Raw genomic sequence first — 23,537 nt, 5'->3', positions numbered from 1 at the left:
GACTATACCACATATAACCTATAGAAGATCAATTACTGTCTTGGGGAGAGGTGAGAAGCAGGAAGAAGAAAAAGTAGAAATCAAAATCTTATAAAAGTAAATATTAAAAACTAATAAATAAAATTTTAAAAATTAAAAAGAGCCTTGAAGTAGTCAGGTAACTCAATGGAGAAAGAGAAGCCTTGGAATCAGGATGCCCATAGTTCAAATTTAGTTTCAGACACTTGATATTTACTAGCTATGTGACCCTGAACAAGTCATTTAACCTCAATTGCTTCACAAAAGAAAAAAAAATTAAAGTTTTAAAAATTAAAATTGAAAACCATCTTTACATGTAATTGGAAAAATAATATACTAAAATAAAATTTCCAAAAATAACCACTGGAGAGCAAAGGAATACATGGAGCTTTACTTAAAATGATAAGTAATATCTATCTCAGGAAGGAGGAAAATAATTGGAGCTCAAAATCTTATAAAAGTGAATGTTGAAAATTATCTTTACATGTAATTGGAAAAAATAAAATACTATTATGTTGGGAGGGGAGAAATGTGGTATATTCTGTCAGACATGGTCAATATATTGACATATTGTGTTCAACTGTGTTGTGTTACACTTAAGAACAGTATTATTGTATTTAACATGTATTGGACTACTTGTCATCTGGCGAGGGAGTAGGCAGAAGGAGGGGAAAAGCTGGAACAGAAGGTTTTGCAAGGGTCAATGTTGAAAAATTACCTATGCATATGTTTTGTAAATAAAAAGGTATAATAAAAATTAAATTAAATTTTTAAAAAGAACTCTATTGTTGGAAAGAGTGAGGTAGATGGGGAGTCATTGGGAAGTATACTATAAAAAAGAAAAAAAAGAGCATCAATAAAACATCTAAGTGCCTATTGTCCTATAAAGTTGTATTATACTTCATAGAGCTAGTACAGAAATACATTAATCTTGGAAAGATATAAGCAGATAAGCAATGAACTAAGAATCAAATAAAAAGAGAAGAATTGGCTGGGTTACCTTTGAGAAACTTATTTTAACAACTCCTGAACACACAAAAACAAAAATCAGAAATCAAGAGAAACATTTAAAAATTAAAAACTTTTTTAAAAAGAAAGAAAAACTAACAGATGGGTTTAATGTCCTCTCTGAAACCAAGGCCCATCAATATTGTCCCAATAATGTTATATTGATCATTCTGAAATTCTATAGTATTCAAAGAATTAAATATGAGGGGTATCCAAAGGACAATACAGAAACATGTGGTAGGCATGAGTGAGCTGCAACATATGACCAAAGAAAGATGATAAGAGAATAAAGGATGTCATCAGAGAACTCTGTGCTCAGAAAAGGGATTGAAATTGTCATGTGACAAGAGCAAAGGATAAGCAATGGAACAGTTTATATAGATGGTCCAATGTCAAGAGGCCTGGAAGAAGGCCCTCAACTTGTTGAGTGAAACCCCTATGGAAGATCTGTAGTCAAAGTATTATTAATTAAGCACCTGCAATGTGCCAGGTATTGCACTAAGTACTAAAGATGCAAAGAAAAGCCCTCAGGTATTCACAGTCCTACCTCTGTTAAGAGAAGCCAACATGCAAACAACTATATATAAACAAGATATATATAAGATAAATTGGAGATGATCAACATCGGGAAGGTACTGGTATTGAAGGGGTATTGGGAAAGATTTCTTGTAGGATTTTAGCTGTGTCTTAAAGAAAGTTAAAGAAAAGGCATAGATGATCGGTTCACCCTGTGAAATGTTGTGTTAATGAGCTCATGAATCTGTGGAATGATCAAAATATCCATTTTCAGTGTCCACTATAGTATCCTGTAGTTTTTAAACACTAAAGTTTAGAATAGAGTATATGAGAAAGAATCTTCTTATTGTGCAATGGAAAGAGGCTTGGAAAATCCAGTTTTCCCAGTGGGTTACACTGTGTGATCTTAGGGAAATCCCTTTTTCTCTGATCCCCAATTCCCCTGTCTATTCAACTGAGGGGTTTGGGTAAACTGCTGATGTTCTATGATTCACACTTCCCCCTTTTTATAAAAGAGGAAACTGAGGCTACAAAACACGCGTATGTGGATTGTGTGTGAGATTTACATTGACTAGAAGGATTGCACATGTTTAATTTATATTGGATTATGTGCTGTTTAGGGGATGGGTGGGTGGAAGGGAGGGAGAAAAATTTGGAACACAAGGCTTTGCAAGGGTGAATGTTGAAAACTATCTTTGCATGTATTTTGAAAACAAAAAGCTAGTACTTTAAAAAAGAAGATTTATATTGACAGTCCTTCAGGCTTCTTCTGGCTTGTTGGTAATAGGATATCCAAGGGGAGCTTCATCAGGTAACAAACAAAGATGCGGGCAACAGTTCCCTATAGCAACTAGCAGGTGTTGGTAGTAACCCTGGAGGTGACTAAGTGGGGAGTGGCTTCCCTTCCACATATTTCCTCTAGACCAAGCTCTACCCATCTAGAGTTTTCCATATTTCATACCGCAGAGACCGGCCGGCCACCACCACAGTACAACAGCTAGCAGGCAAGCGAGTGAGTCCCTGCCCATCTCTGGGGGTGGGTCTGAATGATGGGCTCCCACCCCTCCCCTTCCTTTCAAACCTTCTCTCCCACACTAACCCTGGAAGTTAAGGAGGGACAGGAGAGACCTCCTGCTCCAATTCACAGATGTGATGGAGTGTTGGACTTGCACCCACAAGCCCTGGGTTCCAATTCCTGTTGCTGTGTGACTGTTGGTGTCCCAACTTCTTGGGGGAGTAGTTTCCAAATCTGCAAAATGAGGCAGGAATTTGTGGATTTGATGATCTCTAAGATCTTGTCTGAGACTTTGTGATTCTGAATCAAGAGCCTAAAGATATTGAGGATAAGATTGCAAAGAAAAATAGTGTGATCATTATCATTTGATTAGATGATTGGTTTAGAGAGAGGGGCATAAAGTCATTAGAACTAAGATTAAATAGACAGACTCAGAAAGCAAGGGAAACAGGCTTAGAGAAAATCTATGATTTTCCTGGCTGGGTATGGCCTTCAGGGTTTTTGTCCCACAGGAATCCCTGCCCTGTGGCCCCTTTATAGGGTGGTCTGAGGAAGGCCAGAAGAGAAGGTGTCTATTCAGCTCCTGTATGACCAATTCTAGGGAAAGGTTGAAGAGAGAATGTTGCTATAGCTAAAATAAGGCTCAGGAATGATCTCATATTTTTCAGTTCTCCAGACCTTTTTCCTATACCTATAATAGTGGGCTGGAGGATATTCATTGGCTTTTACTGAGTTCCAGCATTTAATGTCCTTGGGATGAAGGGAAATGGAAGGGAATTGGGGTGGGGGGGAGGGGTTAGATAAAGGAATGAAAGAATTTGGGGAATTGAAGTTTAGCAGAGATGACACAAATGAATAATGTACTAGCTCTTTTCTTCTGTCTAAAATTGTAGGACGTCAGAGGTCAGCATCAGAAAGAATCACAGAAACCATATTGTTCAGCTTCTCTTTTCAAAGAAAAAATAGTCCAGGGAAAGGAGGGGACTTGCTAGTTAGTGGCACAACTGGGACTAAATACAGTTCCTAATTCCCAGGGCACGCATCTTTCCTTTTTTAAAAACCCAAGCAAAGTGCTATTGAACACATATGGTAAGGAGGAGTCCCTAAACCATATATAAGAATCCAGTATGGGGCCCATATTGACTTAGTTTTACAAAGTAAGATGAACAGATTGTTTCCTTGTATTATTTATTTTGCTAAATATTTTCAATGACATTTTCACCTATTTCTGAGAATGTTGCCTCAGCAGACAGACACAGGCCTTGTCTCAGACACCTCTGTTCTGGCTGAAGAGGTAGACTGGCTAACAGTCCCCAGTGTCTGGTCCGCCAGAAGTGGGTGGAGAAGGGGATAGGTGGGAGGAGGGGAGAGAGAGACCATCGATTCCCCCTTCTCCCCGCTGGCCCAGATCCAGCTGCTGCCACAGAGCCACCAGCTGCCAGGAAGGCTAGGGGAGCTCCCTGGGACTATCATGCAGATGACCAGCTCCAGGACCAACCTCTCCCCCCAGCTGGGGCTGAGGGAGGAACAGAAGCTACAGGTGATCCTTGCAGGGCTCAGGGAGGGCACGGTACAGAGTAAGAGAAGCCAGGTCCCATTGTGGGTGTATCCCTATTGCAAGACCCCAACAGGAAAATCAGGCCCTTGGTTGGCTATCCAAGGTCCTCTACAGCCTCCCTCACACACACATTCTGCTACAACCTGTCTCCTTAATGTCCTTTCCCATGCACCCCCCTGCCTACTGCCCTGGTTCTACATCATTTTCCCTGATTGAAATACCTGTTCTCTTCGTTACTCAGCCCCCATTCTTTCAGGCCTGACCCTCTGAGTTCCTAAATCACTTACATGTATATGGCCCTCATCTGGCATCTGCTGTATACTCACCACACATATAGTCAAATGTGAGTTTTGTCTCCTCCTCTAAGCTGTGAGCTCCCCAAAGACAAGGGCCTGGGGCTCCAGAATTGGAGTAGCCCAAGAACAGAGTGTAGATCACCATGAATATGCAGCACAGAACTGGGCACCCAGGAGCCAGGGGGCCCCCGTTTCCCAAAAAGTATGAGAAGCCACACAAATAATCTTTTCCCCAAGAAACTCGGGACTAGAGTAGTCTTATGACCCACCTTCTTCCCCACCTTCCCACCAGATTTATAAGGAGCTCGTGGATCTCCAAATTGAGACCAATCGCTTGAGGGAGCAATATGAGACGGAGAGCTTTGAGCTGAAGTGTGAGGTGCCCGTGTGTGTGCCCATTTGTGTGTATCTGCTTGTCTCTTCGTGATATCTCTCTCCCCATTCTTCTCTTGGACTAGCAATAAGGACCTGACACAGAGACCCCAGCCATGGCAAGCCGGGGGGAAAGCTCAGTACATCCTATTCTAATCCTCATCCCCATCGAGATAATCCTTCCACTTATATATATATTCAAATATGTAAAATCCCCATTTTACAGATGAGAAAATGGATAAGATTGCCTAACGTCACAGAGGGTAAAAATACATCCCAGCTCTCCTAACTCCCAGGCTGACCTTCTTCCATGGAACTGCAACTCATCCCAGAATCTACCAGTCAGCTTCCTGGCTGACCTTGGGCCCTTGGGCAGGGAAAAGGAGGAGATGGGGTTGTAGAGGAAGGCGGAGGAAGAGCAGGGTCACTGCCGCCTCTCACGCCAGCCCTGCTCTTCCTCAGATTCTGACACTGGAGAGCAGAGTCCTCGAGCTGGAACTGACTGGGGAGAAAGCTGGTCATGAGCAGGCAGGGCTGGCAGAACAGCTAAAGAAACTGCAAGACAAGCGTCAGGAGCTGTCAAATGCCTACGTCAGCCTTGAGAACAACTACCGGACCCTGGCCAAGCCTCGGGGACCTGAGGTGAGGGTGCGAGAAGTCAGGTGGGAGTGCTGGGCTTCCTCCTTGGGGTTCTGCCCAGTCCTGTGGGGCCTAACTCATTGTGGGACTCCCTCCAAGCTGTCCTGGCCTGTACCTGGAGAGCCAGAGCAGGCTGTGGAGCAGAGGCCTGGGTAATGGCTCTACTCCTAGGAAATGACCCACTTGACAGGCATACTACCCTTAGCTTCTCCGCCCACCTCTGTTCCATCTCTTCTGGGCAACAGCTAAGCTTTATATCTTGCTTACAAAGGCTTTCATACATGTTATCTTATTAGCTCTTCCTAATTCTATGAAGTAGGCGCTATTACTTCCATTTTACATCTTAGAAAACTGAGAATGTTTAAATAATATGTCATAATGATGTCTGAACCAGCTTTCTAACTCAGGTCTTCCAGACTATAAGTACTCTGCCACCTAATGCCTGAGTACTTTGAGATAAGAGGGGAAAAAATCTTGAGACCTGAGTTCTAATCTTTACAACTTAATAATTATATGACCTTGAATAGATCATTTCTCATCTCTGAATCTCATTTTCCTTTTCTGACAACTGGGAAGAGAGATTAGACCTTAAGGACTCTCTCAGATCTAACACTCTATAATCTGAGCTCCCCTAATCACAAAGATACAAACAATCTGATTTCAAATATATAAAATACTCATATAATCGAGATGGTGAGCAGGGAGAGAAATGTGATTTAGCTTAATAATTTTTTTTAACCCAATATCCTTCCCACTCCCATGTCCTTTTTCAAAAAATTACAATTAAGTTGGTCTGGGCGTTTAAGAAAACATCTTTTGCACTCACCATCCTAGCAAATATGGTATTTGTTTTGAGTACCTCAAAACCCTTCTAAGTTCTCATCCTGCTCCAGCAGCTTAGGTGAAAGCTGAGACCCAAAAAAGAAATGCCCATCCTTGGCCCCAGGAAAAGGCAGGGAAGAACACTCTTTGTCTCAAGCACTAAGCACAAATGGAGGCCGAGAGCTGGGCTAGAACACAAGCCTTTTTTTCCACATGGTAATTATCCTGCTGGTGCTCCAGAGTGAGGAGCTGAGCCTAGAGCTATTTGCCCCATCTAAGAAAAAACACCCTTTCTCAGCCGGGCCAGAACTGACATCTTCTCAACCCTCCGAGCTTGGCGTAGTTGCTGGCATAGCTGCCAGGCCAGACAGAATCAGATCTTTGGTGCAAGGGTTCACTCATCAGAAACTCAAGGTGGGCTATCTCAAAAGGTCCCTCAGAAAACACCACTGAATGAGTTTCCATTGAAGACAGATCCCTAAATCTGGGAAAGACACTGGGAATTGAGGGGGGGCACTGGTAATAGTAGCTAGAATGTGCATAATGCCTTAAGGTTTGCAGGATGCTTTAAATGTGCTGTCTCAATTAATCCTTACAACAATCGTGTGAGAATATTGAGCTATTATTATCCCCATTTTATACATGAGGAGACTGAGGTTCAGAGGGATTAAATGATTTGTCCATAGTGACAAAGAGTTAGGAAGTTTCTTAAAGTAGAATTTGAACTCAAGTCTTCAAGCACTCTATTGATTGTACCACCTAACACCTTTAAAAGTCACTGCCTCAGGGGCAGCTAGGTGGTACAGTGGGTAGAGCACCAGCCCTGAAGTCAAGAGACCTGAGTTCAAATTTGACCTCAGGCACTTAACACATCCTAGCTGTGTGATCCTGAGCAAGTCATTTAACCCCAATTGCCTCAGGGAAAAAAGTCACTGCCCCTACTTTCACTCAAATAGCTATTTGATTGGGGGGTTACTGGAAGAAAATTTACTATAACATTTGACAATGTATTTGGTCAAATGAACATGTTTCCTAAGAAAGCATGTAAAGTAAGAAAGTGGGCTAAAATTTAATCTGGGACAGCTTCCTGAAGGAGGATTTTGAACCAGGGTTTGGGAAGACAAGGACATAGATCATAGTTAAGACCATGGAAGCAGCTGTTTCACCAGTCCTAGATGCCTCTCATTTCCCTTCCCACTATTCTCAGACAGAAGATATCATTGCCTCTGAACGGAACAGAAGAAAATGGAAAAGAAAGTAAGTATTACAGGTCCAAGTCCTTTTCCATTTCCTTTCGGGAAAAACAAGTAAAAAATATGAGCTTCTCTGATCACAAAGACAGTCAAATTTCAAATGTATAAAATACTCATGATTAGAATAGTAAGAAATGAGAGAAAGGTTGTTTAACTTCCTAATTTTTTCTTTAAAACAATATCCTTCACTGCAACATATTTAACATATATAGGACTGCTTGCCATCTTGGGGGGGGGGGTGAAGGGAGGGAGGGAGGGGAAAAAAACGAAACATAAGCGATTGCAAGGGATAATGTTGTATAAAAATTATCCTGGCATGGATTCTGTCAATACAAAGTTATTAATTAAATAAAATAAAATTAAAAAAAAAAAAAACAATATCCTTCCTACCTCTATGTTCTTTCCCAAAAAAGTTACAATCAAGTTGGCCTGGGCCTTTGGGACAATACCTTTTCCTTTTATCCTACTAGCAAATATGGTATCCCTGTCCCCAGGAAAGATCACAGTGATGATCAGAAGATAATCAAGGATGCTTTAATGAGTTCCAAATCCTCTATATCTAGGGAACCTTTGTTCCCAGCAGATCAAATGGGTAGGGTTTTTCCAGGAGCAAATCCCAGAAGAGAGGTGAGTTTGAGAGAGCATTACCTACATCTTGGGTGGGCCCGAGTCTCTAAAAGCACTGTTTCCAAACACTGTCCTCAGAACAGTCTCTGGTCCAGTCTTCGGGGATCTGAAAATTGGACTAGAAGAACATAGATCTGGGTGTGTGGCCTATAATACGCCAAGTAAGGCCTAGCTATAAAATTCCCACTTCCAACATGCAACCTGAAGCTGATTCATGGCAGCTTTCAACCAGTTTATGCCAACGTTGGCTATGCCATCATGTATAAATGAATATATAAGTAGAAGCAAAGCGGTAGACAATGATTGGGAACAAGAACTATCTCGCTCCAGTCCTTACCACTTGTATCTCTCTTCCTGGGGATGGCCACAGCTGCTAGCCAGTCAAGAATACATTCGGGAAGAGATGGAAAAGATGAAGCTACTGCAGAAAACTCATCAGGAGAAACTGGAGGAGAGAGTGTAAGTGGTCAGAGCAGTGGAGACTTAGAGGATGGGGGCTAGCTTTTGAGTTCCAATATGAAAGAAATCATTCTGAAAGGAAATTAAAAGTGATTCCACTTCATTAGTCTGCAGAGTAGTACACTTTTTATAGAACTTAAAATCCCAACACATAGATTGTTAGAACTGGAAAGAATCTTAGAACATTCAATAGCCAAACTAGAAAATGGACCTTGAAGTGAGACCCAGAGGAAAAATAATTTGTGTAAATTATACATTGAGTTAGTTCTAGAACTGAAACTAGAAAACAGGTTTTCTTATTCTTGTCACAGACTTTTCTTATATCACCACCATACTGCCTTTTGTTACATCCACACATTCCCCCAACAGGCAATGTAGGTACAAAATATCAGCAAGCTAAAGAAGGGAAAGGTGGGAGCCAGATCCCTACCCAAAGACCCATGATACCAGAATCACTTCCATCTTGGCAGTAGGCTGCCATCAATTCCTTCCCCAGGGCCAAGTCAAGCTGCCAGGTTCTGCTTCCCTCATTGACCCTAGCACCAGAGGGTCAGAAGGAAGAGGGGGTCCTTTAGGCTCCACTCCCCTCAGAGGATGAAAAGCAGCTTGGGTGGGTCACCAGTCATGTAGCCAAGCATCACTTCACCCTCTGACCACCTCACCCTCTCTGCTGCGACCCGGCCATTGGTGGGGAGAAAGGAGGGACATCCTGGGCCATACCTAAGTGCAGAAAGGTCCCATATTTTGGCATCAGAGAAATCAGTTTCCCCCAAACCGTCTCTCAGTTCTTGCCCCCCACCCCCTCTCAGATTCTGGGTTGGAAGGACTTCAGAGAGGATTATGGCCAGTCCCATGGACTGTTTTTTGGGGAGGAAGGGGAGGATGGTTAGCATATGGGAGTCCCTACCCCTGCCAAGAGCCATGTTTGCCCTTTTTATGTCCTTAGGGCAATGCTGGGAAAAGAACTTCAGGATGCCAAACAGGAGATCCGTGACACACAGCACAAGATCGATGAACAGGCGATGGTGAGCCAGCAATTACTTTTTAACTAGGGATCAGAGAACATTTAAAGATGAGAGGCCTTAGGGATTTTAAAAAATCAAATCCCATCATTTTACAAAGAACGGGAGGCCAGGGAGGTGAATGAGTTTGCCCAGGGTCACACAGTAGCAGCCCCAGATCTTGTGATTCCAAGTTCTGCACACAATGACTGGGCAACAAGAAGCTGGGGTCTGTCACCAAGAGTGGGGATTCCACAGGGCCTGGACAGGCAATTGTGACATTAAGCATCATGACAATGCTGGCCATTAACCCTAGAAATTTCTCCAGGTTCTGAAAACCAGTCTTAAATATAGATATTTAAAAATATGCCAACTAGTTTGAGCTTATGGCCCAGGAAACCACACAGCTAAGGGGTGGAGGCAAGCACCATGTCCTGCCCAAGCCCCTGCCTCTGACGTGTCCTTCTCTGCCTCCTCCAGGCACTGTCCACTTCCCAGAAGCAGCTTCAAGAAGTAGAAAAGGAGAATTCCAGACTGCAGCAACAGCTGAAGATGATGAATGACGAGTATCGCACCAGGCTTCTGCACTATGTGAAGAAGATGGCTGTAAGAACCAAGGAGATGGGAAGGAGACTAGGTGGGCTCTGGAGGTTGTGGACAAGGCCATTCTTTGATGAGGATTGGGTGAGGAGGGATTAAGAAACGTGCATGTCAATTTATCTGAGTCAATTGTGGTCCAGGTTGACAGAGTCCATAAGAATCCTGATGACTGGAGACTGGGGCATCCAGGACAAAGTCCTGGATTCTTGCCATCAAGGAACAATTGAGGCAGTTTGAGGCTAGGTTTTAGAGAATTATCTAGTAAAGTTCATGGCAGGTCCAAGTGGACTGGCAGTGGGTATTAGAGGTGAGCTCTGGCCACACCTTCAAGATGATTTTTCTTAAGTGAAAACTGCTCTTGAAAGTTCTGCCTTAGACAATCTCAAGAGCCCCTTGTTCAACCATTCCCTATTGCCCCTTGGGCTTCCATGACTTGTCTGACTACTCATGGTATCCATTTTTGGGGGACCATGGACAGTCTTACATGGACAGTACTACCCAGAGCCACCAAGGGCCTCCCCAGACAGAAGCTGCCGAGCCAGGAGCAATGAAGAAGCTGGTGGATGGAATGCTCAACGACATGCAGGCCTCCCACCGAAGCCGAGAACACCAGCTGGCCACGGTTGCCCGGAGCTACAAGAAGAGGATGGAGAGCCTGATGCAGAGCCATGAGGCCTGCTCACTGCCTTCAGGTGCAATCTTCTAACACCTTCCCCCACTTCTGCCCAGAGCCCCCTCAGAGCCCACCCTCTCCCAGCTCTCTGTCCCTAATGCCACTTACACAGGGCAAAGAGTACAAGATCAAAAATCTCGTGTTTCTTTTCTCTCAAGAAAGGAAAATATGGGCAAGTCCATTTTAGTCCCTTTGTTGGAGGAGGGTTGAAGGGTGGGGAACTCTTTGAAAATACAGCCTTCAAGAGGAGGAAATTGTACAGAGAATTCACTGAGATAAACTGGAGTTGGATAAACTACCAAATCCAAACAGGGCCACCTCTCGATCCTTCGGGGTTCTGTGGGCAACAATCAATGCAATGGGTGACAGAGCAAGCCTGGTTTAGGGTCCAGCGGGAGCAGATTAAGGCTCGGGATGGTCCTAACATGGAACCTGGTCCTCCGGAAGGGCATTTCACCATCAAGGAGGTTGATCTTCAGTCCAGTCTAACTCAGGGGCTCAAGAAGCTTCGTGAAGACAAAGCTCAACTGGAAACTCAAATTCAGCTACTTCAGACCAAGGTAAAGCACTAATCCACTTTGATCTCAATTGAGTCTACATGATACCTCAAAAAAGCTGTAGAACTGATTTACCCACAATTACACAACAAGGCATCAAATAGAGACTAATGTTCCTGGGTATCCAATATAATCTTATTTAGCCAATTCGTCATAGAATCATAAAATGTCAGAGCTGGAACAAAGATAGAAGATACTGAAATATTTTTATTTTACCACAGGAAAAACTAGCCAGTAGAGCTATCTAGACAGATTTTTTTGTTTGGAAATATTTTAGGAGAAATTCCTGCTCAAAATATGGGTGAGACTAGAAGAATTATAAGATTCCTTCCAACCCTGATATCTTATGATATATGGAAAATCCAAATACTTTATTTTAGTTTATAGTTTCAACCTATTTACCACCCACCCCCCACAAAAGCAAAATGTAAAATTTTTCCTTCTCCTTGCTTTTATTCCCTAAGGAAAGAAGTCATACTCATGTAGATTTATAGTTAGAAGTTTATAGTTGGACCTTTGGAGTTGTCTAGTCCAATCCTTTCATTTTACATATGACAAAACCAAGATGACAAAGGTAGCAAGAGGCAGAGTCAAGAATGAAACCTAGACACCAACTCCAGAGCTCAAGATAATCAAATACCTTTGGGAGATGTATCTAGTTTTCTGAGGTTATCACCAAGGGCTATCCTACAAAATGACAATGTCAAAAATGTCATACACAATTGAATGGATCAAAGACCTGTGCCAGAATGGCACAGAAAACATAAAGAAGAGGTACTAAAATTGACCTTTTGTGTTTCTTTTCCACAGATTGGATCCAACAAAGCCTCTAATATGGGCGCATCTTTGCCACGGCGAGTGTTCCTCCTGTCTGGGATTAGAAATGCTCTACAGCCCCAAACAGAATCAGTGGTAGAGATGAGTAGGAATGATAACTATACCCTTCTTTGGGGCAAACTTCCAAGAGTTAGATACTGACCATGAACATGAGAGGAAAGGAGGCAATAAAGGGATGGGAGAAGAGAGGGAATAGAACAAGAGACACAGAGGGTAGACCACCTTCTTCCTAACCTCAGTCTTCAAAGATTCCACCTCTTCTCCCTTTCTAAATATGCCCCAGCTTGGGGGACCACAGGCAAACCCAGAAAACACTAAGGGCTCAGTCAGGTACCTAGGTTCTGTGAGTCAGCTACAGCATGGCTATTGGATGTCTGATGGGTTATGACAGTTTTTTGAATTTGAAATTCCTTATCAAGTGAAAATAGTATTTGTCCTGCTCCTGCTCATTCAAATGAGCTAACGGGTATAATAACTTATTTACTCATTCAACAAGGATATAGTAAATTCTGAGTGCAGTGTCCTGTCTGCGATGCTATATGTATGGGACACAAGTAATCATAGGATGGGCATGTTATTGCAGGAAATCAGAGTAGGGCTTTTCTCAACACTAGCTCCCTGCACGCATTCCCCTGACCACCAGGGAGCATCTATGTTGTAGCAACAAGGCCTTGGAGGCCTAGAAAACAGACTTTTAAAGGAAGGACTCACAAATGTAATCTTATCCAATTGTTCTTGAAGCATGGACCTCTTTTCTACAATATCTCTGACAAATGGTCGTTTAGCTTCCATCTTAAATATCTCCAGTGACTATAAGTTCATTACCTTTCAGCAAAGTCGACTCCTTTGTAGGACAGTTGAAATTTCTAAAAAATTCTTCCAATAGGATTAAACTAAAATCTAAAATTCCTACAACCATTGTTATTTGTTCCTATATTTATATAACTACAGAATTACATTGTATTTCACATAGCACTTCTAGATTGACAAAGCATTTTCTCTACACCAATCCTATGAGATGGCAGAGCAAATCTTATCTTGCAGACGAGGAAGAAGTGCTAAGAGATTCATCAAGGTCATACAGCTAGTATGAGAGGCAACATTCAAATTCAGTTCTCTTGATTCCACTTCCTGTACTCTCCCCATTCCTTTGTCAAACATGGCATTCAAAACCAGATACGCACTATGTGTCTGAAACAAATGTGGTCTGAACAAAGTTGAACTTTGTTCAAGAGACAGTACCAAAACCATCAGTAAGCATCATATGCAATGGGGAAAAACTGGAACCTTTCCCAGTAAGATCTGGAGTGAAGCAAGGTTGCCCACTATCACCATTATTATTCAATATTGTATTAGAAACACTAGCCTCGGCAATAAGAGTCGAGAAAGAGATTAAAGGAATTAGAGTAGGCAATGAGGAAACCAAACTATCACTCTTTGCAGATGATATGATGGTATACCTAGAAAACCCCAGAGATTCTACTAAAAAGCTATTAGAAATAATTCATAATTTTAGCAAAGTAGCAGGATACAAAATAAATCCCCATAAATCCTCAGCATTCTTATACACCACCAACAAAATCCAAGAGCAAGAGATACAAAGAGAAATTCCATTCAAAATAACTGTTGATAGCATAAAATATTTGGGAATCTACCTACCAAAGGAAAGTCAGGAATTATTTGAGCAAAATTACAAAAAAGTTTTCACACAAAGAGACAGTACCATTACATATGATGTTCTGGATCCTTTTTCCATTAATACATGCTGCCTACAGTCAATCATTTTCTGTGTTCTCTACGGTTTTACACCAGTGTCTTGACCATTCTTTTCATCTGAATCATTCTCATCACTTAACATGTAGCCTCAGGAAGAGGCTTACAATACTCAAACTGACATTTTGACAATATAGAAAGCACTTTACATTTTCTCATATGATCGTCACAACAAGGTTATATATTCCCATTTTATAGAAGAACTGAGGTAAAGCTTGGAGTCTGTAAGTGGCAGAGTTGAGAGTTTTCATAGTACTGTGGCAAAAACGGTCAAATCAAATGAAGCCCAAGGGTGCCAAGTTCTTGCTCTACCAGAGCAGAAGCCTATTATATAACAAACCTTTCAAATAAGGGGTCAATGAGCCAGGGATGGGGCTACTTGAGATTAATCTCCAAGTGGCTGGAGAGTCCCATTGCCCACCTTATAAGATCAGAGACCTATTTATATCATTGCATCCTCCATACATGCTCCTTTCTTCTTTCTTAGGGATGAAGTGGTCTGCGCCAACATCCAGAAGCAGCTTCAAGAGTTCACCCAAAACACTCAGGTAATGTTTCAGAGAGAAGACCCTAGGGCTGATCCAGTTATCTCCTCTCCTCACCACCCAACATCTAGCCAGTCTAAGGAATGAAGGGGCTGGAGTTCAGATCAAAGCTGCTTCCTTCAAGGATAGAAAGGCTAAAGTTCCCATCTTGGATGAGATTCCATCCTATCTCTCAGCGAGAAAGGCTAGACCTACACCTCATCTCCAAAATACATGATATGACAGGGAAATAGTTCTGTTGTCCCAAGTCCAACACTTAATTCTGTAGTCCTGTTCTGACTAGAGCTAAATGAATTTCATAGACTCTGAAAATGAGCCATCTAACTTTCTACTTAAAGTAGGAATCCCCTCTTCTAACAGGTAACCATGTCATTTCTGCTGAGCACCTTCAATGAAGAGATGACCATAAAGTCCCCAGCCATTTCTGGGCATTTTTTGGGAAATTCTTATATTGAGCCAAAACCTGTGTCCAATTTCCTCCTGTTGATTTTAGTTTTGCCCAATGAGGCTGAACAGAACAAGCCAATTAATCTTTCTCCTAAGCACCATTCAGACAGGTGAAGATCCTGACTATATTTGGGATTGTTAATTGGGATTTGAGAGACCAATTCCTAAATCATCTCAAACTTAATTCTAAATAGCTTATCATTACCCTGCCAAAATCATTTGCTAAGAAAGGGCTGGGCAGAGAGAGAAGGAAAGAAATTGCTGCCTTTTTTGGGGGGGGGGGGAGGGGGGAAGGGAGGAGGGAGTTGTACTTGAATTAGCAGAGGAAGTACCAGTCTGAAAGTTGACAGTGCTTTCCCTTAAAAAGATACCAGCAACAGCATTTTTCTGCCCCTTAGTTACAACCGATTCATGTCCTGCTGTCAATAGGATTTTCATTACCCTGCCAAAATCATTTGCTAAGAAATGGATGGGCAGAGAGAGAAGGGAAGAAATTGCTGCCTTTTTTTTTGGGGGGGGGGGGAAGAGTAGTACTTGAATTAGCAGAGGAAGTACCAGTCTGAAAGTGACAGTGCTTTCCCTTAAAAATAAGAAACCAGCAACAGCATTTTTCTGCCCCTTAGTTGCAAACGATTCATGTCCTGCTGTCCATAGGATTTTCTTGGCAAGGATACTGGTTTGCAATTTCCTTTCCCAGTGGATTAAGACAGATTAAATGACATACCAATGATTCATAAAGCTGGCATCTTGAGGTCAGATTTGAATTCAGGTCTTCCTGACTCTAGGCCCAGGACTCTTTCATGTACTGGGCCATCTAGCTGCCCACCAATTGCATTGCTATTAATATTGTAAAAGGGCCACTGATAACTGGGGTATGCCCACAGCACAAACAGCCAGGGTCAGTTCAAACTCAATAAATTATATACTATATGCCAACCCCAAAGAGTTCTAGCTCTCGAGCCATTTGAAGCTAATAGCTAGAGTTCGGGTTTTGTTTTGGTTTTTTTGGGGGGAGAGAAGTGTGGGAATTAAGATGTGTATCAATAGTTGACTTGCCATTTTATCACAAAGGTTTGGATTAAAGATGATAAATTTTGAAACTGAAGATATAATTTTCTTTAGAATTGTTTATAAAAAGCATGGAGATGGGAGAGGGCAAGACAAGAATAGGGAATAGGTTGTTTAATTTGGCTGGCATACAAAGTATATGAAAGGGAGTCAAGATGAAATAAGGATGAAAAGGTAAGTTGGAGCCAGTTTATAAAATTTTAACTATGAAGACTAGAAACATAAGATCAGAGCATAAGAATGAGAGCTCAACTTAAAAGTCAGAAAAACACACAAAGATCAGTTGAAGCAATTGAAATAGTTTGGAAATGAGAAAATAGCAGGGGATATTACTACTAGCTTTTAATAGCTGAAAGACTATCATGTGTGTGAGTGATAAGGCTTGTTTTCCTTGATCCCCACAGGGAGGAACTAGAGCTAGTGAGTGAATGCAACAAGGGCTTAATTAGACCTCTTAAAAATACAGAATGGACTACCTCTTTAGGTAGTGAGTTCATCACAAGTATTCAAACAAGTTGAATAGTCAATCGTCAAGTTTCTTGTAGAATTTGGACTAGACTTTTGAGATTGTTTCCATCTTTTGGGATTCTGAGCATTCTCTCTCCTCTTTATACTCAAGAATGAGCTAGAGAAGGAACGGGGCCAATTGTGGAGCCGGGCCTTGGTGGCAGAACAACAACTCTCACAACTGCAGGAATATGTTGACAAACATCTAGGCAGGTGAGCTATGGAGGAGCTGTTCCAGGGGATCCCTGCATTGGGATTGCAGGGCCACTCTCCCAACTCACCCCAGATTTCACCACCTCACCTCTCTAAAGCCCTCTGCACCATCCCGTTGATGAGGCACAAGAATGTAGCTGTTACTCTGGGACTTTTATTCAGGTTGTTTAATATACTCGCAGCTCTTCTATCCCCGACTCTTCCAGATAAGAAGTAGAATGCAATATAACCTTCCTTTCAAAAATAACAGGAGCCTAGTACTGACCCCATCAAGTCCTCCCTGGGGATTTTTTTCTCTCCCCCATTACTCTTCCCTACCTCTCTTGGCAGAAACAAATGAAGAGTATCCTAGTAGTGAGGGTATTGCTACCTGGAAATCCTAACTAGGATGTCATCATTGGGATAGATGCTAATCCTGGCATCAACATAGGGTAAATATGAACAGTGAAAGCTGGGAATGTTCAGAGGCCTAGTCAAGCACTGAGCATAAACGGTCTCTTGAATAAAGACTCAGAGATCCCCAGAAGAGGTTCAAAGACACAGAAATCTGATCTAGAACCAAACTGTCTTCCCTAACTTCACCCATAGGTACAAGCAGGAGATCTTAAGGCTGAGGAAGCTTCTGGGCAATGACTCCTCTGAAGACAGCTGAAGCCAGTTTCCTTAAATCCCCAGAAAAAAAGCACCAACCAACCACTAGCTGTGCCTGCTCAGTCTACTCCCAACAAACAGCTGGAGGCACTACGAGCAGAGAGTTCCACATGGTTTTCTGGAGCATTAGGGATGGGAATAAACTAAATCTGCAGGTGGGAGGCAGCCAATTTTCTCAGAATTCCCTGCCTACCATTCCTGTTAATGCCTCATGCCTTCCCACAATGGTGTTAGACCTTGAACTAGGCCATCGTTGTCATACCAGGAGCAATCTGGAACAAACTTTGAGGTCTTGTACCCTGGAATGCTCTGAATTCTCTTGTGCCCTGAAGCCCACTCCCATTAAAGTATGCTTTAATTTAGGCTGAGGGAAAGAGACTTCAGAGGAAATCAAACAATCTAGGATATAGAAAAAAAGTAGAGGGGAGAAAAAGTAAAATAGTTGTGGAGAAAGATTATTCAAGTCTAGTGGTAGTCACAAGCATCAAAATGGAAAAATTTTATTGTGTTCAAATGTGAATCTCAGGAAACTAGTTTCAGTTCTAACTTAGAGCTGCCATGAAAATCTTTAGAGATGATCCTGAACTACTTCTCTCAGTGTTGGCTCCAAATAATTTTTTGAGCCTCAAGTACAATGACCAAGATCAGCTCTATCCTGGGGAGGCACACATCCTGGTTCTCTGTAGTTGAGGGAAATCCATGGTTCAAATAAGGGCTGCCTAAGATAAGGGGCTTTACATATAAGGTAGAGTGCCCCTCTCATGAAGGGAGCCCCAAAAATCTAGACAGGTGTTCCCTGTAGGAAGGCAGTTGCCTTTGTCTCCATGTTTTGCCGGATGTCTCCAATATCGTAAGCCCAAACCTTGTCCAGGCCCTCACCAACCGTGGCTGTTGGCTCCCAGTTGGGAAGAGGGAATCGACCAGATATCACTCGTGTCTCGTTAGGCAATTCCTCTAGTAGTTTGTTTTCCAGAAGATGTAGCTGTGAAAAAGGCCAATAAAGAGAGACGTAAGCTATGATGGGGGTGAGGAGTGAGGGACTCAGTAATAAGCCAGAACCACAGGAGCCAGGAAAAAGCTGATCTGGCCTCAGCAGACTCAAAGTCAAGTTCTGGGACTGGTCCTGTCACTCTAAGGTCAAACAAGGTCTTCCAAAGACTCCTTCAATCTGACTGCTACACTTTCTTCCAAAGTGTTTCCATTCCATCTCACAGATATTGAGATGTCTTTAGGGTTCCTAGCAACATCCAATGCCAGCCCATTTGGGAACAGCCTGTGATTTTTCATGGGGACTGCTAGAGAAACAAGCAGACGTTGGCTGTGAAGCCAAACAGATGGGGCACTGGCCCACAATGCAACAATTACCTCAGTTTAAATCATTCCTGAGCCCTGGGAATATTTTAGTTCAACAAATCCCATGGCCTTAAAGCATCCCTCTGCTAGTGCTCAGACATACCACACTGGGAGCCAGGAAGACTGTGATGTTTTTGCAGTCAGCCAGATTCACCTGCAGAAGAGATATGACTGCTTAGGAGAAATGAGGACATGATGACATCCTCAAGGGACTTGAAGACTGTTTTGCAGATGTCTTCTACTTTTGTAACACCTAGAAAAAGAAACCTTTGTGCTCTACCTGGGGAGGTTAGAAACCTCTAAACATGTATTTTTTCATATTCCCAGCAACTGTTTTCTTAACTCCCAGGGAACCAGAAGATACCAAGCTATTGGTATAGAGCAGCTGCCCTTGCTCTTCCTCTACTGATGGCTTCCAATTCTAAGGCCAAAGTTATGCTAAACGAATGACTATTTCTCTTCTTTGAAAACATCTGATTCTGCTGTCCCTAAAGCCTATCTTATTAGCAACTGAGGAAATATCTCAAATCATCCAGATTAGATTAACCAATTCACGGAGGCCAGAGGTCCAGAGTCCCAAGTCACGGAATCACTTAGAAAAATAGCTCAGTTCCAAGTGGCTTGGAAATCTGTTACTTCTCTATTTTACCCTCCCCTATAAATGAGGGGGGATTGGAGTAAATTATCTCTAAGATCCTATTTAGACCTGAAAGTTTTTAACTCCTCAAGATGGGTAGGAAGATAGGATAAAATAGCCACCTTCTACTGCTAGATGCACTGGCCCTGACCTCAAAACTCATAGCTTTAAGCATGCTGGCTTCCCGAATCAATCAGTACTTGTGTACCCTGTTGACTTTTACCCACTCCAACTAACTGGAATCCTGAACTAAAAGAATGAAGGGTACAGAGCTACAATTACCTTCCAGAGATCCTTTTTCTGGTAGGAGACCTTTTGAGCACAACCAGCGCGCCACGCATGGAACCGGGAAAGCTGCAGAAGCCAGGGGTTCAGTTCATAACCCACAACAGGACAGAATCCTTGTCTGTATGCTGCCAAAACCTGTAGGACCAAACAATCAGCACTCCCTACTACATCCCTCAAGGATCAGAGGTGGTGCTGGCTGGAGACAAGGCAAAGGGAGGTGTCACAGACAGGAGCAAACAGGGATAGGGAAAATGAAGCACAGGGGGAATAGTTTCCAGAAACTTCTCACTGATACAGGGGACTGAGGCTTACAAGATGGAATATGGGAAAAGAAACCCTGTTCTTTCATCTGGTACTCAAGGCCTCCACATTCTAGATCCAACTGATCTATTACTACTCATTCTCTGAGCTTGTACTGTTTCAGTGCCTTTGCCTGGGAATGTTCTTCCCCCTGACTTAGGTCCACTGAAATCCAACCCATGACTCAAGACACAGTTCCCATGCCATCTCCTCCATGAATTTGTCTGTCTCTCACCAACTGGAAATGATCACTCTGCACAATTCTCATGTTACATTTTGTCTCTTTCTTATGCATTCTTCATACTGTTTTGCACTAGTTAATTGTGTACCCCTACTCTTTAATTCCCTTGCAAATACCAGGACAAGACTCTCCTTGAGTAGCAACTATTGATAACAGATGGTCAATAAATATTCGCAGAATTTGCTGAAATGAATTAAGAGTAGCATGGTCTGAAAGGAACTTTATGCTTCAACCAAAAAGAACAGTCAGAAGGAAGGAGTAGAGAGAGGAGATTTTTCCCCTTCTTACAATCCTGCCATCACCAGAGCCCAAGTCCACCATCTTGCCAGAGCGGCCCCGGAGAAGTCTCATCACATTGTCTACCTGCTGTCTACTTGCTGGGACATAGGGAACCTTGAAAAAGACAGAGAAAACATAAAGTTGGAAGTGGCTCTTCAATTATTAACTTACCCATCTCCCCCACTCAGACCCATTTACCTGAAGCCTCAGGGGCACTTTTCGGAAACCAGGCATAAGTAACCCTGCCCAGACTGCATAGGCAAGTAAACTAGTGCCAGCTGCCACTTGTAAGATACCCAGTCCCCCAAGGTGGCGTTCCTGTAGTTCTGCCATGGCCTCTCCGGGATCATCTTGATCCATTTCTATGGGAACAAAATGTATACTAACTTCCATTTTCCATCATTCTGCCCCTGTTCTCTATTGTCCCTGCTTTAGGGACAGCAGAATCAGAATCAGATGTTTTCAGATGATGGGCCCCACCCATGGTTCTCCAGTCAATACCCTATTAGGCACAAGCCCCCACCTACCTGAGTGATAGACCTCACTAGTCAAGACAAGGACAATTAAACCCTTGGCATACAAAAAGATTAATAGTCACACTGACAATGAATCACCCCACTCTGCAGGCTAGCATGTAAAATGAACCCATTAAAATACCAAAAATCATTGCCACTGTTAAAAATAACTGATTATTGCTATTTAAAAATTTTAATTTATTGTGAAATCAAAGTATAAACCCAAGTCAGCTCAGCTCCTTGATGCTCCTCAAATCATGCCCCTTATAATCATCTACAAAGCCTGATGATCCCTCCACTCCACATCCCCAACAGGAGACAGTAATGCACTGTGGATGTACCTTACTTTAGAAAAATATTTTTACAAAAATCATAGAAAATCAGAGATGGAAGAGGTTTCCCCTTAAAAGATAATTTAAACCTGTTTTGCAGTAGTCATTGACACCCAGAAAGAGTAAGAAATCTGTTCAAGTTCCCATAGTGAGTCAGTAGCATAACCAGGTCTGTAAACCTGGGCTCTTTCCATGATGAAAATTTCTAAAATGTTCTACGATGATGCCAGCCCTATTTTAAATATCCTACTTGGATTTGCTATTTAAAGGAATGCTATGGCATATCTTTTTATAATCACCCTTTCCCTCAACCTTGTTTGTCCTTTACCTATGCAATTTTTAACACTTGCCTAAAGCAAAATTAATCTGAGAGCTGGGTTAAGTTACCTAGCCCAAAATATACTTCAATAAGTATCACTTCTCCAACAGACGGACAAGAACAGAACAATTTCAAGTCATTTAAAGGAGCCTCTCTTTAACTAAATCAGAAATTCCTGGTCATCCAACCTCTTTGATGACCTGTAGTGACAGGACCCACTACTTTGCAAGGCAGCCTATTTCCACTTTTGATAGATAATTGTTTGCTAGTTTTTCCTTCCTAGAGATCCTAAATCAGGCTGACACTTTAACCTATTGCTTCTATTTCTGGGACAGGAGAACAAATCCATTTCCTCTTCCATTTGACTACCCCTCAAACAGCTGGAGGTCAGTTATCATGTCCCTGGAGAACCAAATGAACCCCAACCTCTTTAACTGACCCATATATGGTATGCATGACCCTTCATCAAAGGTCCCCGTTTGGATTTAAAAATTAGAGTCCAGAATTGAAATGGTCCAAATGTGGCCCAGGCAAGGCAGATAGAATACAGCAGGCCTATTGATTGTATTCCTCCCTCCCCAACTAACCCCCACTCCTGGAGTCTGTGCCCCTCTTAGCGGAGCCTAAGGTAATACTAATGGTGTGTCTTTTCTGCAACTCCACCCAGCCCATCTATTCTACCCAGAATGACCTACCTAGGGGGAAAGACACACTAGACCGAAAGGAAACTTGAGGTCCTTACACCAATCAGAGCTTCCAACCCCATCCCTTCCAACCCGCCCAAACAGAAAGGCCTCTCAATGAGTGTGCTTGGCAGGATTGGGGGGAAGGGGCAGAAAGGGTAAGATATTTACAAACAGTAATCGCTCTAATACCAGCAGAAAATATCAAAGTGTGCATAATAACCCTCCTCCCCCCTCCCCCCCCGCAGTGGATACTGGAAATCTGGGCGCTTTGTGCCTTTTCCTCGCCATTTCCCTGCCTGGACTTGTTTCGACATCTGCAAACTGGGGTTGTATGGGCCTGGATGACCTCCGCCGCCCCTCCAGTTCTACATGGCTTCCTGTGTCACCTTCCTCTGCCTGGGCCTCGACATCTTGGAGGAGGAGGAGAATACCCCTCCCGAGGCTGCGGCGACACAACAAAACAAAGAGGAGGAGACCCGAGGGGTTCTTTACAGGGGCAACCCCGAGGCCGGGGTCCAAAGCCCTTCAGACGCCCGGCTCAGGACTCCGCCAGCACCTGCTCCTCTCCGTCCTTCCCTTCACCGCAGGAGCCTGGGGGAGGGGCAGGCTGGGCGGGGCCTCACGGGCTGGGCAGCGTCACCCCCCTCCCTCCTGGGTTCCCACCTCTTGGGGGGGGCGGAATAGGCCCCCGTTTCCCTTCACCACCGCTTCGGCCGGGAAGGATTCGGCCACGACACCCCCCGAAAGCAGCAAGCAGAGTCTGGGCGGAGAGCGACCCTGACCCTCCGAATACTCTGTTCTGCAGGATCCCAGGGGCCCCCACTCTCGGGCTTGGGCGATCCCCTCAGCAGGGCCGCAGCCGTTGGGACGAAGGGGGCGGGGGGAAGCTCAAAGACAGGCAGGTCGCCAACTGTCACCCGGAAGAGAGTGCGCTGCCCAGTCGGGCTCGGCCTGGCGCGTGACCTCCTCAGGAAGTGGAGCGCGTGCGCGAGAGTCGAATGGGGAGGTCGGGAGAACCGGTCGCGTCGCACACCGTCACCTAGGAGACAGTGAGAGGTGGGGGCGGGATGAGGAGAGGAAGGACAAGAAAGTGGAGCGCGTGCGTTCGCTAGACAAATGCGTTCTTCCTTTC

General features: G+C 43.3%; 3 protein-coding genes across 6 annotated transcripts; 2 read left to right on the top strand and 1 right to left on the bottom strand.

The window, feature by feature from the left end:
* Window positions 1-3,684: 3,684 nt before the first annotated feature.
* On the top strand, window positions 3,685-11,236 carry LOC127543192 (coiled-coil domain-containing protein 78-like). Of its 2 annotated transcripts, XM_051969209.1 has the most exons (6): window positions 5,327-5,425; window positions 7,452-7,501; window positions 8,495-8,583; window positions 9,530-9,608; window positions 10,065-10,190; window positions 10,663-11,236. In XM_051969209.1, exons 2-6 carry the CDS (start codon window positions 7,490-7,492, stop codon window positions 10,888-10,890), a joined length of 534 nt encoding a protein of 177 aa, XP_051825169.1. In that variant the 5' UTR covers window positions 5,327-5,425; window positions 7,452-7,489; the 3' UTR covers window positions 10,891-11,236. The 2 variants fall into 2 exon arrangements, with proteins under 2 accessions (XP_051825177.1, XP_051825169.1); XM_051969217.1 differs by lacking the exons at window positions 9,530-9,608; window positions 10,065-10,190; window positions 10,663-11,236 and adding exons at window positions 3,685-4,097; window positions 4,704-4,790 and having other exon boundaries at window positions 5,246-5,425; window positions 8,495-8,577.
* Window positions 10,779-17,625, top strand: LOC127543203 (coiled-coil domain-containing protein 78-like). Its single transcript, XM_051969229.1, has 6 exons — window positions 10,779-10,876; window positions 11,243-11,417; window positions 12,225-12,268; window positions 14,512-14,572; window positions 16,704-16,804; window positions 17,393-17,625. Exons 2-6 carry the CDS (start codon window positions 11,283-11,285, stop codon window positions 17,454-17,456), a joined length of 405 nt encoding a protein of 134 aa, XP_051825189.1. The 5' UTR covers window positions 10,779-10,876; window positions 11,243-11,282; the 3' UTR covers window positions 17,457-17,625.
* A 314-nt stretch (window positions 17,626-17,939) lies between these two features.
* On the bottom strand, window positions 17,940-23,531 carry ANTKMT (adenine nucleotide translocase lysine methyltransferase). 3 transcript variants are annotated; one of them, XM_051969198.1, is made up of 6 exons: window positions 23,069-23,531; window positions 20,752-20,915; window positions 20,563-20,667; window positions 19,728-19,868; window positions 18,912-18,962; window positions 17,940-18,437 (listed from the first exon to the last, which is right to left on the bottom strand). In XM_051969198.1, exons 2-6 carry the CDS (start codon window positions 20,911-20,913, stop codon window positions 18,237-18,239), a joined length of 660 nt encoding a protein of 219 aa, XP_051825158.1. In that variant the 5' UTR covers window positions 20,914-20,915; window positions 23,069-23,531; the 3' UTR covers window positions 17,940-18,236. The 3 variants fall into 3 exon arrangements, with proteins under 3 accessions (XP_051825158.1, XP_051825166.1, XP_051825152.1); XM_051969206.1 differs by lacking the exon at window positions 23,069-23,531 and adding an exon at window positions 22,792-23,050; XM_051969192.1 differs by lacking the exon at window positions 23,069-23,531 and having other exon boundaries at window positions 20,752-22,611.
* Window positions 23,532-23,537: the final 6 nt, after the last annotated feature.

This window comes from Antechinus flavipes, chromosome 1 (assembly GCF_016432865.1).
Source record: "Antechinus flavipes isolate AdamAnt ecotype Samford, QLD, Australia chromosome 1, AdamAnt_v2, whole genome shotgun sequence".
NCBI lineage: Eukaryota > Metazoa > Chordata > Mammalia > Dasyuromorphia > Dasyuridae > Antechinus > Antechinus flavipes.
The sequence above is the reverse complement of the archived record's forward strand: the minus strand, read 5'-3'. Positions and strand labels throughout refer to the sequence as shown.

What these genes read in the sequence shown, in the direction of transcription:
- ANTKMT (XM_051969192.1), bottom strand. Translation starts at nt 20,946, where the DNA reads ATGGAAGTTAGTATACATTTTGTTCCCATAGAAATGGATCAAGATGAT. An exon ending in AAGTGCCCCTGAGGCTTCAG is followed by an intron (nt 20,668 to 20,751) that starts GTAAATGGGTCT and finishes GTCTTTTTCAAG; the next exon opens with GTTCCCTATGTCCCAGCAAG. An exon ending in GCTCTGGTGATGGCAGGATT is followed by an intron (nt 19,869 to 20,562) that starts GTAAGAAGGGGA and finishes TTGGTCCTACAG; the next exon opens with GTTTTGGCAGCATACAGACA.
- LOC127543192 (XM_051969209.1), top strand. An exon ending in GAGAAACTGGAGGAGAGAGT is followed by an intron (nt 8,584 to 9,529) that starts GTAAGTGGTCAG and finishes TTATGTCCTTAG; the next exon opens with GGCAATGCTGGGAAAAGAAC. An exon ending in ACTATGTGAAGAAGATGGCT is followed by an intron (nt 10,191 to 10,662) that starts GTAAGAACCAAG and finishes GACCATGGACAG; the next exon opens with TCTTACATGGACAGTACTAC.
- LOC127543203 (XM_051969229.1), top strand. Translation starts at nt 11,283, where the DNA reads ATGGAACCTGGTCCTCCGGAAGGGCATTTCACCATCAAGGAGGTTGAT. An exon ending in TTCAGCTACTTCAGACCAAG is followed by an intron (nt 11,418 to 12,224) that starts GTAAAGCACTAA and finishes TCTTTTCCACAG; the next exon opens with ATTGGATCCAACAAAGCCTC. An exon ending in GTTGACAAACATCTAGGCAG is followed by an intron (nt 16,805 to 17,392) that starts GTGAGCTATGGA and finishes CTTCACCCATAG; the next exon opens with GTACAAGCAGGAGATCTTAA.